The 16,938-nt window shown below is 49.1% G+C and overlaps 1 protein-coding gene across 3 annotated transcripts in view; it reads left to right on the top strand.

The window, feature by feature from the left end:
• The first annotated feature begins 200 nt into the window (after positions 1 to 200).
• Positions 201 to 16,938, top strand: part of TENT4A (terminal nucleotidyltransferase 4A) — a 40,863-nt gene continuing 24,125 nt past the window's right edge. For all 3 annotated transcript variants that reach the window (XM_081289307.1, XM_081289306.1, XM_081289305.1), the window contains exon 1: positions 201 to 928. In XM_081289307.1, coding sequence (XP_081145433.1) covers positions 222 to 928 — 707 coding nt within the window. In that variant the 5' untranslated portion in view covers positions 201 to 221. The remainder of the gene's footprint in view (positions 929 to 16,938) is intronic.

Below are 16,938 nucleotides of genomic sequence, written 5' to 3'. Positions count from 1 at the left end.
TGAGCGGGAGCCAGAGCCGCAGCCGTCCGCGGCCGCGCTGAACGCCGAGCGCCGCGCCTGTCCGGCCGCCGCCGCACCCGCGGGAGCGCGCCCCAAGCCGGGCCCGCGCGCTCCGAGGCCCGTCCGTCTGTCCGTCCATCCGTCCGCGCGCGGCCCGGGGCGCGGCGGGGGCGGGGCCGCGGCGGCGGCGGCGGCGCGGGCCCCGCGGGGGCGGCGCGTGGATGGATCCGCGCGTGGCCTGGATCCAGCCGGAGCAGAAGGGGCCGGCCAATGCCCTGTGGATGCAGATCTGGGAGACCTCGCAGGGCGTGGGCCGCGGCGGCGCGGGCTTCGCGTCCTACTTCTGCCTCAACTCGCCGGCGCTGGACACGGCGGCCGCGCCGGGGGCGGCCGGGCGGGGCGGCGGCCTGGGCCCCGCTCTGTCCGCCGCGTCGCCCCCGCCGCCGGCGCCCGGGCCCGCCGCTCTGCCCCCTGCACTGCTGACGGCGCTCGGGCCCGCGGCCGAGGGCGCGCGGCGCCTGCACAAGTCGCCGTCGCTGTCGTCCTCGTCCTCGTCCTCGTCCAACGCGGAGTCGGGCACCGAGAGCCCCGGCTGCTCGTCGTCGTCCTCCAGCAGCGCCTCGCTGGGCCGGGCGGGCGGCGGCCGCGGCGGCGCCTTCTTTGGCTTCGCCGACGGCGCGCCCAGCGCTCCCGGCGCGGCTAACGGGCACTCCGGGCCGCGCGGCCCCGCGCCCGCAGGCTCCCCACCGCAGCACCAGTTCCATCCCGGCCGCCGGAAACGCGAGAACAAGGCCAGCACCTACGGCCTCAACTACCTGCTGTCGGGCAGCCGCGCGGCCGCGCTGAGCGGAGGGGGCGGCCCGGGGGCCCAGGCGCCGCGGCCCGGCACGCCGTGGAAGAGCCGCGCGTACAGCCCCGGCATCCAGGGGTGAGTGCGGCCGCCGCGCTGCGTTTCCGGGATGGGGTTGAAGGCCAAGGCCCTGCGGTGCTCTAAAGGCTTTTTAGATTCCCTTAGGAAGGAGTGGCCTGCTGGCCCGGGGCTGTCAGTGCTGGAAAGGGGCTGACTCCCGTGGTGCTGAAGTTTCACTCCTCTGCCCCCAACAGTGGAAGGGGTAACTGGCACTTTCTCATTCTTTTTCCCAGCAGGAAAGTTAGGGACCCTTTGTCCAAGTGGGGCTAGATAGGTTTGGGGTTTCAAGTGAGTTCAATGTTTTAGTATTGTCGGGAAGGTAAATACTTAATTTTTTTTTTTTTCTCTTTTGAGAAAGCTCTTTTAAAGGATGAGGCTTTTGTACTGATGCAATTTAGCCAAAAGTGACTTTAGAAGTGATTTGGGTAGGTGGTGGTGGTGAGATGAAGTTGCAAGTTATGTTTTAATTCTGTGTAGAAATTAACGTAAAGAGTATCATCTGAAGCATTTAAATGCTGGCTACTGGTGGAAAAAAAAAAGGGAAAGAAACGAAAAAAAATGACTTGCTCTGTATACTTGTTCTTTGGAAGATGCTGTCTTTATTTTGAACACCTCACGTCAGCCCAAGAGGGCCTTGAAAGGTCTCTGCAAGTTCAGTGCACCTAAAAACAGCAAGGTGTGGAACAGATCTAAATGAGGGGTACGTGGGCTGGACTCCTCCCAGGTGAAGTTGTTCAGGTGTGATGCTGTTCACCCGGCCACTTTGCCTTGTTTTACTTTCCCAGGTTTCTAGAAACAAAATATTTGTACATACAGTTTTGTGTCTGTGTTTCAAGACTTAAACCGTGAGCTTTGCTGTAACGGTTTCTGCTGATTTAAAATGACTGAAGGATTTCTCAGGGTGTTAGGGTTGTTAGGGATAGTAGAGCCTTATACAAGACACTCATAAATTCTAGGCTTTGGGATTCTTTCTTAAAATGTTTCTTCTTACAGCTCAGTGTATTTCCCACTTGGAGTATGTTGGAAACACCAGTAGATACTACTTTAAAGGGTGGTGTATGCTACATAGTAATAGCTTCACATTCTGCAAATTGTTTCACCTGGTTTGGGCTAGAAATGTTACTTTCTTAAAATTCCTGAAGCTTGAGCATGCACTTTAGACCAAAGTGGAGCCCAGTCTTCTCTGCTTATGCCCCTTCACTTCCTTGTCTTAGAACTCTGAGTATAGTGGTTGTGGCAGGCTCTTCTTGCTGAGGGCAGTAAACCTAGGGTCTCATGTTGGGGGCCTTTGGGTTTCCAGCCTATTACTTCTTTGAAGTAGAAAGTGTTGGAAGACATTGTCTTTGGTTGAAGAGCATGTTTTGGCCCCTTACGGTGTTGCACATATGTCCTTTACAAGCATTGGTGGCATCATGTCATTGTGTGTATTGCCCATGCTCTTAGAGTTTTCTTACTGGTAACCTATAGGCTTCTAGGTGTGTGTGTGGTATTGTTGCTTTCATTGGATGATGAGCCATGTCGGCCAGGTGCCATGCTAAGATCTGGTGTTTGTAACACCCACCCTTATGATCTTGAACCCCAAACTGGGCCCTCTTCTGAGTGCCCCCTGCCTAGTGCATATCAGCACTGGCTGTCCGGCTTTTGCAGATCTGGCTTCTCTCAACCCTGTTGCCCCCCACGTCCAGTCATTGATCAGATGCTGTCTGTTTGGCTCCACTCTCTCTCCATACCTCATCCTCTTTGCCCTCCAGCCACTGTGGTGGAGACTTCCCAAGCAACCCATGGCTGGTGTCTTCCATGCACCAGGCTTGGGCTCTTTCCCCACACTGCCAGTGGGTTGAGATACTCTGTCAGCTGGTGTGATCAGATTCCCTAACCTCCCAGTCCTCTTCTGAATCCTCTTTCCACCCTCACTCCCAGGCTAAATACCAAGGCCGGAAGCTCAGCAATCTACTTGCCCTGCTACCCAGCTTTTCAGCTCAGTTCAGAGACAACATGGTGTAGGGTTTAAGAGTGGGCTCTAAAGCCAGTAGGAGGGCTGGTTTGATTCCCACCTAGGTTGATGCTACCATCATGTGCTATGAAGCTATGAATCCTCCTTTCTCCTTTGCCTGGGGACTCTTCCTTTCCTGTCTCTGGTGGTATGTGCCACGTCCACAGTAGGAATTTTGGAGGTGAATACACTTTCTACCATGTCTGCCTAGAGAAGCCTGCCAGCACTGCATGCCAGGTGCCGAGGAGGGTGGGGTGCTCTCCACTAGGTTGCCTGCTCCAGGCGCCTTTCAGAAGGGACAGGAGAGGAAGTAGTAAATCAAAGCAGTGGTGGGGCCCAGCCTGTGGTCAGAGGAAAGGAGGTAGCACTAGTGATTGTTTCCGTATGGCCTGTTGGTCTTAAGTGAAACAACCTGTGGTGTCAAGATAGAGCCGTGTCTGGTACTTGGCCCTGGACAAGACCAGTACCAGGTCTTCCCTTGTTACTTAGAAAGGAAAAAAAGTGATGTCAGGGTGTGTCTAGCTGTCAAACAGAGAAGGACCTTGTTGATGAGGAGCTGTGTAGAGTTTCTTTGGTTCCAGGGTATGCATTTCTGGAAAGACAGTGTCTGCAGTTCAAGAAAGGAGAAGCCATGGCCTGTGGTAGGAGTCTGAGTAGCACTACTTGGCCCATGTGGGTCTTGGTTTGGTGGCCCACATAGCAATCTGCTCCATTCATCCTTTGCTTGGGAGGAGTTTTATGCCTTGGAAACTTTGTTGTTGACTGGGCTTGTGAGACTGCCAGATTGCTTTCAGCCTCTACTAGGGTGAAGGAGCCGGTGAGAAGACAGGGATTAGTGCAGTTACGTCTCCAGTGAAGAAAGGGTGGTCCTGGTTTAGGAGTTGGCCATTGCCTCTGGTTGTTATCCCATTTCTCTTTGAACACTCAAGAGCCTTTGTTTTGGGAATTAGGTGCATAGTGCAAGACATGCCAGCTTTTTGATTTTCTGGTCTGGAGACATGAAAGGAGTGTGGACTCCAGCCTCTGGCTGCTGCCACTTTTGTGCAGTGCTTTTAGCTGTTACTTCTTTGCACTGGTCAGTCCCAGTAACTTTAGAAGCCTCAGGTTAGTGGTAAAGAAATGTTCTCCATAAGTGAGGTGAGAGAGTGGCCTTCAGATACCTGGCTTCTTCCTCACTAGAATGTTGCAAAGCCCCAGGAAGGTTGCGGGTGGATGACCCAGCAGACACCTATGGATCAGCACTCTGACCAGCTGCACTTCAGTTTGGCATCTGAAGGCTGGCTTACTCAGATGGACAGCGGTTGTACATAGCTTCCTGTGCAGGTCCCTTGACAGTAGTTGGTCTTTTAATGTCTTCTGTACTCCTAACACAAATTCTGTTCCTTGTCTGAAGTCTGTGAGAAGCTGACCAGTGTTGGCATGTATTAGATGTGCCTCCAGGCCCTGGCTGGCTCCTTCCAGCTCCGTGCATGCTCCCTTGGCTCTGTTCTCCTGAGGGAGTCAGTACGTGGTGAGGCAACTGGAATCCCTCTTTTGCCTCCATGACTGTAACCTGATTTTACAGGATGTCCAGTAGAGCCGTGGGACCTCTCGCAGAACATCCCTGGGAGGCCTGAGTGGGAGGCAAGGTGAAGGCGAGGCAAGGTGAAGGCCTGGCAAGGCCTGCTGTCAGCACTCCAGTTGCCTTTTTCCTCTTCTCTGTCTTCCTGTGAACATCATGGGACACGCTGGTGGGCGAACTTATTGTGAGATCTGCCTCCAAGGCTCTCAATGGCACAAGTGGATCTTGCTTTCTGGGTTCCATTCTCGGAGGCCTTTAAGGTAGATTGTTGGAGTGGAAGCGAGAATGACCCCACTCCACAAATGTTTTCTGCCACATGGATCACTTACAAAGTCAGTTTCCCCCAGATCCTTCCCACTTCATAATAGTATCGTTTATTCCTTCCCATCGTACAGTGGCCGTTCTCCACAAAGTGCAGGCTGCTGCCTGGCATAGAGCTGAGGAAAGTCCTGCTGGAGAACTGCTTAAACCCCATGCCCGGTCACTGATGCGCCAGGACCCACATAGGACAGCTGACGCTGGAGAAGGTGCTGCCCACCGGGGTGCTATAGACCCTCTTTTGGGAAAAGGAAGGTTAGAGTTGTCCGTAGGCTGGTCCTCTGGAAAAATGAGACTCCTCAAAGTTTTTGAAAAAAATGGCTTCATACTCATGCTGTGCAAGTGAGAGCAGATTCTGTTCATCTTATTGCTGGGAGCATTCAATGAAAAACCAATGTTATTTCCTTTAATAGGAATAACACATGGTTGTGACTTATTATTTAAAAAAATAATTTTTAGGTTAATATTTTAGAGAAAAAAGTTTTTTATAATGTTAAGATTTGTATTTTAATGTAAGCTCCCAGAATTTGGTCACTGTTTAATATACCTTCCTGGTTCTCATCCTAGCTGGATTCATGCAAGTGGCTAGCAGGAGGAGCGATAATTGTCCACCTTAGTTGAAAATAAAAACATTGTGTTCATTGGTTAGGTCTTATGGTTTGGGATCAGATCTTCTAGTTGTGCAGAAAAAAAAAATGGGGGTATTGTAATTAAAAATGCTCAAGTTTAGGCTGGGAACATAGCTCAGTTGGTAGAGTGCTTGCCTTATATGCACTAGGTCCTGGGTTCTAATCCCCAGCAACACCAAAAAAAAAAAAAAAAAAAAGCTCAAGTTCAGAAACTTAATTTTGATGGGGCAGCCAGTCAGGCCACAGGTGGCGGTACCAGGGACAGAATTGGTCCCCAGGCTCACAGGAGACTGAAGCCACAGTGTTGCTGAGACTTGCCCAGGACTGTGGTGCTGTGGCTGCTCTCCTCTGAAGCAGAGTTGGATGGGAAGGCATGCCTTGCAGAGGGCTTCTGTGAGGGCCAGGCTCTGAGCTTAGGCGCCAGTGATCTAGGTAGGCAGTGATGTGTGCCCCAGACACCCTGTCTCCTCCCCCGGTGTTGAGATGCACAGTAATTCAGCATCTTGTTCTTGAGAGCTCTGTGCTGTTCTAGTTTTCTGTTGCTATATAACAGTTCACCACAAATTCCAGCTTAGAGCAGCACTATTTTGTCTTAGTTAAATTGGGGTGGTGGACTCAGTTCTCTGCTCAGACTTGTAAGGCTAAAGTCGGAGTATGGGCTGGTTGCCTTTTCATCTGGTTCTCAAGGTCCACTTACTTAGTAGCATGTTCTTAGTATGGCAGAGTTCACTTTCTTGCAGTGGTAGTACTAGGTCCCTGATTCTTTGCTGACTGCTAACTGGACCCTCCTCCAGCTTCAGGGCACCTGTATTCTTTGGCTCATGGCCTTGTCCATCTTCAAACCAGCAAGGTGCTTTGAGTCTCTTAGGATGTCCCCTGCCAATGGGAGAAAGCCTTCTGCTTCTCAGGACTCACATGACTAGATGGGACCCGCCAGATACCCGCCTGCTGCGGCCACATACCAGTACAGTACGATCCTGGCATGACAGTCTCATTAGAGACCCAGGTTCTGGGCATTAGGGTGCTGCCTGCTACAGTGCAGATGTCCTTGCCTGGAGACTCCTCTGTCCTCTGGACACTGAGGAGGCTCTGCTTGTCTTGTCCAGCATTTCTGTCTCTTGACTGGACTCCAGTCTGTTGCAGTAACTTGTATATTGCTGGGCCTGTCCTCTAGCTTGATTGTCACCTCTGGAATTGGGCAACTAGAGTGACCATGAGAGCAATGAGAATGTTTCTGTGCCTCTTGTAGATACACTGTTTTTTAAAATAAGTCATTTAAGAAGCATTTACGGGAGACCCATGTGACACTTGAAAACATTGTGATTGAAAAGTCCTGTTGATGAGGTGTCCTGCGTCGGCCAGTTTAGGAAAGTTGTCATTCCTGTGCAGGTGGGGGTTGGTGTTTCACCTCATTGTAGATGTACAACAGTCCATCTTTGCTCTTCAGAAGAGGTGGGCAACACTTGGCCCGCAGCCCGGGATCCAGGGAATGGTGACTTGCTCGGGACCTCAGCACTGTGCTTCCTTCAGGAAGAGCAAGAAGACCCCTCACAGTTCTTTTCCTGTCCTTTCCTCAGCCCTTCCCCGTATTTGTGTGTTCCACTTACGGAGTTCAGTATCCTTCTGAGAAAACAGACCATGGCTCTCCTGGGTCCCTTCGGCCTGCATTCTCAGTGCGCGCGTACACACACACACCCACCCACACCCACACCAGGCACTGGACACATGTCAAATGAAAGACAGGACCTGCCAACTCAGGAAAGTTGGTGAGGGATGGCAAATCTATATGGTATTCATAAACCAAATGCTGAGGAAAACTTTTGTCGTCTTAGACATTTTAAAAGTTTGATTGTCAATTCTGAAGGAATTAAATGCATAATAATTAATTGCCTATAGCAATTTATTTGTGCTTGCCTTCCTGAAGAGAGATTATATTGGTGTTATGTCTTGCAGTATAGAATGCAAAACAGTATTCAGGAAAGTAGGTCTCTGTGCAGACTGTCTCACAGATGACAGGGTGGACTAGAAGGAAGCACTCTTAGGGTTCCCTTGGCTAGGAACGTCCTTGATTATCACAACACATTTTTTTTTTATTGTGGGTTTGTGGTTTTTTTCTTTTCCAAGACAATGGCTCTGCACAACCAAGCATTCTCTCCTGTGGTTTAAGATTGGTGATAGCGTGTTGAGTGTAGGTAGTATCTATCTCTGCATGCTTAAAAGATCCCAGGTTATCATTGTCTTTCTGGAATCCTGTTGATTTGAAGGAATGGCCAGGGTGCAGGAGTTTAAGGAAAATGGAAAGTTAAACTATTTCAAATGGAAAGTAAAATGGATTTTGCCTCAAACCCATTCCCTGGTGTTGGGAAGCATGGCATGGCCTCCGGAGCCCGTGGTTGGCCCAGGACACACATTCTGTAGTCTGGGTTTATTGGGTTCACCTCAGTTCTAACTTCTGAGCCCCCCTTTCCCCTCCCAAGAAGCAGAGTCTAAGATGTCCACTTCACAGAGCATCTCAAAGGAAGACCTGGAAGCGCTTTGTGAATTGCCAGGGGAAGGGTTAATGCCACTCCTTTCCTTCTTTCTCCTCTTCTCAAAGGAAGTTGAAACCCCAAATTAGGGAGTTCTTGTTGCCAGCAGGAAAAGCCTTTCACTTGGTCTTGGAAAATCCAGACAGCTTTCTCTTTTAGGCCAAAATTTTTCTCTTGGAGAACTAGAGACTAAAGTTCCAGTGTTGGAGAGGGGAGGAGGTGTAGGCACCGTCAGACTAAGGTGATGCTGTGGAAATTCTGGAAATCCTTCCTTTGCACTGAGAGATACCTTTGATTTTTATAAACTTAAGTAGTGCAGTAGTGCTTGCTCTGCAGTATGTAAACAAGAACGGTAGCTCCCGGGGTCCTCGGGACTTGCTCAGGTGTGCACATGCTGCTGTGCAGCTGGTTCAGGGTGCAGCTTGTTTCAGGTCGGCTGTGCTTGCTTTCTGTGCTCACGGGGAAGGGCGAGTGGAGAGAAGTGCTGCTGTTTCTCTGGGCCCTCCAGCATGGTGTTCCATAGGTGGCGAAGGAAGACAGAGTATGGGATGGGAGCATTCAGCTGGAAAAACAGGGTACAGCAGTGCTTTGTGAAGAGGGCACGGTAGTGCTTGGACTGTCCAACACAGCAGCCACAGGCCCTACATGGCTAGCCAGCACTTAAAGTATGACTGATGTGACCAAAGAACTGAATTTAAATTTTATTTAATTTCAGGAAAAATACATATGACCATACATTTGGACAGTGCTGAACTGGTGTGACTTTTAAGACTGTATTTGAAACATAGTGCTTGATTTGGTGACAGTTGTTGAAATAAATCACAACTCAAATGGCGGTAAAAAAAAAAAAATGTGTTGCTCAGCAAGTCTCCACTTGGAAAGCTCTAGTAATTGAGTTTCCAATGAAAATCCTTTCAAAAGGCTATTTTAATAACACATGAAGCATAAAATATGTTCAAAGGCAAAGTGTAACTTGGAAGAATCTTTTTTTTTTTTTTTTTTTGGTACGGAGGATTGAACCCAGGGATATATAACCACTGAACCATAACCCCAGCCCTTTTTTATATTTTTATTTAGAGTCAGGATCTCACTGAGTTGCTTAGGGCCTAAGTTGCTGAGGCTGGCTTTGATCCTCCTGCTTCAGCCTTCCAAGCTGCTGGGATTACAGGTGTGCGTCACCACCCCTGTATACTTGGAAAAACTTTTAAGGTGCAGATTGTTGGCTTGTGCACAGTTACTGACAGTAGTCCAGGTGATCTTTTCTCCATCTGGCAGCTTCCTCAGTCACCAGCACCCAGTGCATCAATACATGGGGCTCTTTGGGGCTGTTGCTCTCCTGGATTTTCCTTCATGAATTTGCAGATCATAGCGATGAGATGAGCAGTGTCACTCCCATTCTGCAGATAAAAAGCCTAGCCTAGGGCTGGAGATAAGGCTCAAGCGGTAGCGCGCTCGCCTGGCATGCGTGCGGCCCGGGTTCGATCCTCAGCACCACATACCAACAAAGATGTTGTGTCCGCCGAAAAAACTAAAAAATAAATAAAATTCTCTCTCTCTCTCTCTCTCTCTCTCTCTATCTCTTTAAAAAAAAAAAAAAAAAAAGCCTAGCCTAGACCGCCTAGTGTGATCTGGCAAAGAGTGCAGAATTGGAAATGTCAGCTCAGGACTTATGTCTAAGAACTCTGAAGAGTGTCAGGTGAAAGAAGTATGACCAGGACTGGGGATGACATTTATCTAGTCACTGGCATACCTGATAAGGTATCTTGGGTAAAAGGGCTTTTCCTGTTTCCTAGAGGGAGAGATCAGAGACACAGGCCATGGCATAGTTCTTCTGGTGAGGATTCGTTGAAGGTCACCCAGTCAGGAAGGTGCTGGATCTGGAGAGGGGAGTGTGAGGAGAGTCCTCTGCTGCAACACACTGGACCCAAACTTTCTTCAGCTTTGCACAGTTGGCTTGAAGGAGGCAGTAGGGAGGGCGGGAGCTGGAGTGTTCTGAGCAGTTGCATTCTGCCGGGTGGATCACCTGATGAGCTATTGACTTGCAGACTGTTGTTCTGTGCAAGGACTCTGGAAGATCTGAGGTGGGAATAGCAGTGGAGTGCACATCAGACCCTCAGGCAGGGGGCGTGACCTGCATCCCACAGACCTCCACAGCAGCTCCTGCTAGAGAGAGGTTAATCCTCAGGAGGTGGAAGCATTTTGGCCAAGGGCACCTAGAAATAGAACTGGGGACCACATGCAGGCCCTTAGTAGGGATAGCCAGGTTCCTTTCCACTGCCTCCCAGAAAGGGAGCTGAACTTGGTGAATTGGCAGAGATGGGAGCTGTAGGACAGCACTGTAAAGATGTCTATTTTGGTAATGGACATCTTTAACGTTAAGCAACATGGATTTTCAAAAAGAGGAGAACAGGTAGGAGATGATAACCTGGAATATAAAAGAAGATACTTTGCATGGTCTGTGAAATTCAAGGAAATTCTAAAGTACAGCCATGAGTTACTCTATAAAAGAAGGCAAAAGGTGATCTGCCTGGAGTTCATGTTCCATCAAAGCCTGACTTGCAGGATACTGATGTATACACTGAAGTACAGTCAGGATGGACAGAAAGAAATGCAGAGATACTAAAGAATGGAAATTTGAGATAACTGTCAAGTGAGGTGAAGCCTTGGAATGAACTCAGGCTTGGGGAATTGTTAAGGATAAAAGGGTCTTTCAGGAGCAATTTTAGAGTAAAACCATAGAAATTGAAAGGTCTGTGGTGGGGCTGGGGTTATGGCTTAGTGGTAGAGTGCTTGCCTAGCATGTGTGAGGCACTGGGTTTGATCCTCAGCACTGCATATAAATATGTAAATAGAATAAAGGTATTATGTCCATCTACAACTAAAAAATTAAAAATAAAAAAGAAAGGTCTGTGGTTGAGGAAGGTAACTTACTGTTCACAGACCTCCTTTACCAGGTGGGTGCTGCTGCTTTCCCCCTGTTCCCATCTGGCTGTGACGTTCAAAACTAGCTACAGTAGTGACCATTGCTGGCCTTCCTGAGTCTGTTCCCACACCCTGGGCCAGGCTCTGTTCTTGCTCCTTTATGTGGCCTCTCCTGAGGCCTCCCTGGAGAGACTCTGGTGCACATTTCCAAAACAGAAATTGAGGCTTAGAAGCTAAGCAGAGGGCTCACTGGGGTCACAGCTGGTATGTGCAGAGGCAGTGTTGGAGCCCAGTCACTCTGAGTCATTGTCCATCATCTTAAGTCACTGGAAATGCATAGCAGAAAGGGAATTGTCCAAAGAGGTAAGACTATAGGAAGAAGACAGTTACGTTGAATTCCAGTTTCTGGGTCCAGAAAAGTGACACTGACTTCTAAGGAGGAATTGCAGATTCTCATGAAGCTCTACCTAGCCTAGTCCCTGAAGTGGTCAGGTGCCCCAGAGGCAAACAGCTAGTGCCCTCATTTCCCCCAAAAGGAATCTGAGAGTAGATTTGTACAGACCAGACGGGAGGACCTGGCACTGTCTCCTGCTGGTGAGAGTGGCTACTTTACAAGGCTGGTGACAACACTGCTGTGTGACACTGTGTCGCTTATGTTGCTAATCACTTTAGAGATTATTTCTAAGAATGCTTTATGCTAATTTATAAACAATAACATTGCTTTTATAAAACTGATTCTTTTTTTTTTTTTTTTTTAATCTCACCACCCAGAAATAACCAACGTACAATTAGGTGACTCTGGTTGTAGATCCTTCTTTCTCAACTTATGTGCCTATCAATCCATAGACACATGAAAAAATAGACACAGAAAAGCTTTCATTAAAATCGTGTTGTCTTTATTTAAAATTTGATAAATTATTAATTTTGCTTAAAAGTGAGAGATGTACAACTTCAGATAGAAATACTAGATTCTAAGAGGTATAGCTGAGACTAAGAACATGAAACATGGTGGAAATCTTAGGTGGCTAAGTGCAAAAAAGTCATTTTCATGAAACATTGATTTGCCTGCCACTTTGCAGTTTGTAGAAATCAGTTCTTTATGAATATATAAACCTCTCAATTTGTATTACATTATTTACGTAATAATGGCACATTTAATTTACACATAATAATTTACACATTGCCATAATTTTTAAGCATTTGTATTTTGTTCTCTAGTTATACTCACTAATATTTATTGCTCTGAGTTCCAAGTCCTTTTCTCAAAACTTTACTGTGGGTTTATTAAGTCCCCATAGCAGTCCTTGTGGTGTACCAGGATGCCCCTGTTCCACAAGAGGGGATCCAGGCACAGAGTGTCTGAGGGTCTTGCAAGGTTGGTGGGAAAAGCAGCAGGGCGCACGCTGACCCAGGCAGTCCAGGCCTCCCTCCTTGGTGCGTCTTGGTCCTGTGTGCAGACTGATGCTGGCCTGTAGGACTCCCAGGGCTCCTGGAGGTCTCCGCCTTCTCACTAGTTCTCAAGGCTGGTGCTGCCCCTTTGTGCCTGCTGGCCTGTTCCACTCAGCTTTGTAGGGCCTTGTTTTCCCTGTGAAGCGTCACAGTGTTCCCAGCTGTGACGTGGTGAGTTGCTCTGCCGTGACCCTGGCATCTTGTCCTTGTCCTGAGGCCCAGCCCTGTGCTTCTTTGCTCCATCTGCACATGGGAGCCACTGCCAGTGCTGCTTTGTTGTATGTGCTGAATGGCCAGGGTTTGAAGGAAGAGCCGGTGGGGCTGCATTCCCTGAAGTCTGCTGTACCTCACCGCCAGTTGAATGGCCTCTGTGGCCCTGAGCCATGTGTGCTGCCCTCATTTCTGGCTTACAGTTGTGGCCGGTGACTGATGGCCACTGTCTGGACCACGCCTCCATCTGCATGTGGTCCTCTGGAGAGCGTAGTCTGCTCAGACCCTGTTGGTGTGCCTTTGGTGTAGGAGGCAGACCTCCTGGAGTCCTGCTGCCTTGTTGCTGTGGTGACCATTTGTGGGTGGGAACACCTGGATGGCTGCCATCACTTGCTTGACTGCTTGCCCTGGTCTTCTTTTACTGGGGTGCAGTAGCTTCTTGTAGCCTCTTCCTCCGCCTGTCTCCTTTCTAGCTTGTTGACACCCCCCCCCCCCCCCCCCCGGTCTTTCTACAGCACCAGGCACTGTACTGGTTTCTTTCTGATTCTCAAGTCTTTTTTTCCTGCATGGTCACTAGTTTTACTGTGTGTAGGGCTCTGACCCCTCTCCTGCTCCCTCCCTCCTACTTATGGCACATTTTTGTGGTATGGTCGCCAGTATTTACCATGCGGTGCTGTCCCGTGCCGTGCCCTGCCCGTGGGTACAGTACGTTCTTAGGAAGCCCCTCCACCATACCTGGAACTTCCTCTTTTTGCCCAGGCTGCAGGCCTGAAAGTCAGGCCGTGTTTTTGGCTGTCTTTGGCCTGCTGGCGCTGTGTGGTGGAGAGTGGAGGTTGGAGTGGGCGGTGGGCTGCCCTCATTGGGGTCTGGACTGTATGCCCTGAATAATTTCGACTTTCTGATGACTCATTTCTCTTGGTCAAGTCTTGTCTTTTGTGGAACTGGGTTTTCTCGACTGCCTTGTGGCCTCCTGTTTGCCCTATAGTCAGTGCACTGGGGACAGGGAGGGGCTCACTCTGAACTGTAACATTAGCTCAGGCATTTGCCTGCTGTAGGCTGGGCTCCTCCCTCTCTTTCTGGACTCACTTGGGGTCCTTGTCCCACTATACTTGTCTGGCTACTTCTCTTCCTACCCAGCCTTAACACCAGCTCTTGGGAGGCTGTCCCTGGCCACTCATCCTGAAGTAGCCTTGCTCATGGCTGTGTGCCACCAGGCTAAATTTATACATGTGTGTTTTGGGTATGTTTTGATTATTCACTTATCTTTCCCTCTCCTTGTCGAGAGCAGGGCCTGGCGTGGCTCTGTCTTGTTCCTGCTCTGCCGGCTCTCAGGGCAGAGCCTGCAACGTGGTAGGTTTGCAGTGAGAGAGCCGCTTCTGTTTTCTCAACTATAGAACTGAGGTAAGTGTGCGCGCCCATTAGGTTCTCTTCTCTCATTTTCTCTCTTGATTTTTTTTCCTTCTGTCTGTAAGTTCTATTAACTGTTGAACCTGTCCGGTTGCCCTTTTTCTTTCTGTCATTTGGCAGGGCCCCAGAAGGTTGAGTGCTGGGGAAGAAGGCAGGTGCTGCTACTGCCCCTGTCCAGGGTCGCATGCTGGCTGTGTGACTGAGGCCAGTTAGCGTGCAGAATGGATGGCTGTGGTGGTTATTGGGGTCACACAGAGTGACGTGTGTCATACAGTGAGTGCCTGGGCAGAGAGGCAGATGGCAGCTAGGAAGAATAGTAGTGTGGTATCACTGCTAGTGAACGGGAGTATTTCTTTCCATGGGTCTGAATGCGTCCTGGAGTCCTGTCTGGTCCAGATGCAGTGCCTCTGGTGAGAACCCTGGGACCTCTGGAGCTTGTTGGCTGTACTGCCCTGGGCAGGTGCTCCCTTAGCACATAGTTGTCCTGGTGCTCAGCTTCCACATTGGCACAGGTTTCCTGGGATTGTGGGGTAGCTTTCAGGAGAATGGATTTGCAGATGGGGTGGGATGGGTGCTGCTGTCTCAGGTGGTTTCTAAAACTGGTGACTTGGGGTGGCATCTAATCTTTGATCTTTGTGATAGGTGAGTGTGGATTAGTAAAGCTGAAGTGCTGGTACCTGTTCTGGTTGCTATAAAAGCAATAATAAAGTCACTGAGAAAAATTTGGAAAATACAAAGTAGCTATTCATGATTTTGCTATAATTAACATTTGAGCATATTTGTTTTCATTATTTTCAGTGTTGCTTTAATTATGTAACGAATGTTTCATTTTGTATTTGTTAGAATCTAATTCTGGAGGAGAGTTTTGACCAGTATTTCTCCTGTCATGGACAAGCTCTTTCACACAATTAAAAAATATTGTATAATGCTACATTTTTTACTGAGTAATTGGAGGATTATGTTTATACTTTTCCCTCTTGGTTAGAGTACCACAGTGACCTCTTGTTTCTGTGTCTGGTCACTTCCTGGGTGCGGCACGGGTTGGATAAGGGTTCAAATTGAAGAGCTGCTCAACTCTGCCCTCAAGTCCTGGCTCTGTAGTCTCAGGCCAGTCCACCACCTGTCTAGTGAGTCCTGACTTAACTTTCTCATCTGTAAAATGGAGACAGTATTATCTGCTTCAGGAACTGTTTGGGAGATCTAAGGAAATACTGGTGAGTGAGGTAGCTGTGGTATACCCAGAATACTGAGTTTGGGGATTTCTGCCTTTTATTACACATTTTTGTTCCAAATAGTAACCCTCACTTATCTTTCATCCAGAGTAAGGATGTCTGGAAGGATAATAGGGAGGAAAGCTGTTTCCATTTCAAAAATGATCTCACTGCCTGAGCTACCAAGCTGGGCTTGGGGACTGTGGCTTCCAGATACTTCTGCAGTTTCACAGTGGTGGGGGGTTCCTTCAGAACAGCCCAGAGTGGTCTGCAGTGGTCAGTGGTTGTAATGTGACTGTGCTGTAAGACTGGCCGGCCTGCCAGCCAGGGAAGCCAGAAGGTGAGGCTCTGTGGCAGCCCCTCTGGGCCTCTTTGATCCCCAGCTGCTCCCCTGGCTGCCAGTGTTTGCAGAGTCTGCAGGTCCCCAGCTGTGAGTTCTCACAGTGTGTTAGGAGACGACCCCTCAAGCTCGTGGGGGGCTTTGCTCTCAGCTGGTCCAGTCTGTGCTAAGCAAGGTGGGGTGCCCATCCCTGGGTTTGCCACCTCTGTGCCTGAGACTCAGTGCTTCTCAGGCTTGTGATAGAGTGACTAGTAATGGTTTTTAGTAGTGGGACATGGGTACCCTGGGTTGGTGGATTGCAGGTGTTGGCTTCGTCTTGGTCCTCAACAGAGTTCTCTTTGTAGATCTCTTCATTGGTATGGGGCTTAGCCAGAGTGTGGACTCCCCCGTTAAATACTTACTCCATGGCTTTACTCCTCTAAGCTGCTTCTTGTACCTAAGATCTAGCTCTCTCTTCTGAGGAGAGGAAAGGCTTGTTGTGGTTTGTGCTCCACTGAGTGGCCCCAGGGCCTTTGCTTGAAACTTGCAGTGTGGTTCGTTTTGCTCTGCTAGGGGAGATGAGTGTTGGTGTTTCCCATGCTACACAAAGGTATCTCTGTTCACCAGACTAGGCTCTGAAAGGCCCTTGGATGTCCACCTGCTGCAGTGTCCGTGTGACTGACCCCAGAAGGAAATCTGAAAGGGAAGATGAGAGAAGGCTTCTTTTCCCTGGAAGCTGAGCTTGTGTGGACCAGAGTCCCATATTGACTTCAGAGCAGTGGAGCCCTTCTGTCCTGGTGTGTTGTTGGCCTTGACCTATCTAACCTATCACTTGAGCAGACTCAGCTGCCCCAGGGAGTGTACTGCATGGACGACGCACCTCTCGGTCCAGCTGCTGCTCCTGCTGCTCTCCAGGGCTGTGCCTCTCTGGTGCCCAGCCGTCAGCCCTCCTCCTACGTGAACTCTCCCGGGGCCTTGCCTGCTCTCCATTCATATTTGAAAACACCCACAGCTTCATTCAGAGCTCTGTGTGCAGGGAAGCCGGGGCAGGCTCTGACAGCAGTGGTGGGTGCCCTAGAAACACTGATGGTTCTCATTTAACGTGTCAGTCTATTTTCTTTCACTTGTTCTGAGCCTAGATTTAAAAAACAAAAAAATCACGTTCAAAGCCCGCTTCAAGATTTACTAATTTGTGCAGATACTAGTTGCCTTATAACATAGTTAAAGATAAGTAAAAATGCTTTCTAAATAGCCCATTAATTGCATCAGTAAAGGGATTCTTTGAAGAGGATCATCACCCCTCTGATTAGTAGAAGCAATTCAGTCATTCCCTTGTGGGTGTTGGGACTTGTCATTTGCTTAGCAACCTGCGCTTTCCAGACCCTGTCCGTGCAACAGAGCAGGTTCGGAGGCGTTGTTTTACTTTGATTGCATCAAAGCATGTCATAACATCTATAAAACTGCTGTAGTTAAGGCCTCGT

Source organism: Spermophilus citellus (genome assembly GCF_964194105.1).
Source record: "Spermophilus citellus genome assembly, chromosome: 1".
Classification (NCBI taxonomy): Eukaryota; Metazoa; Chordata; class Mammalia; order Rodentia; family Sciuridae; genus Spermophilus; species Spermophilus citellus.
This window is presented reverse-complemented; position numbering and strand designations above follow the sequence as displayed.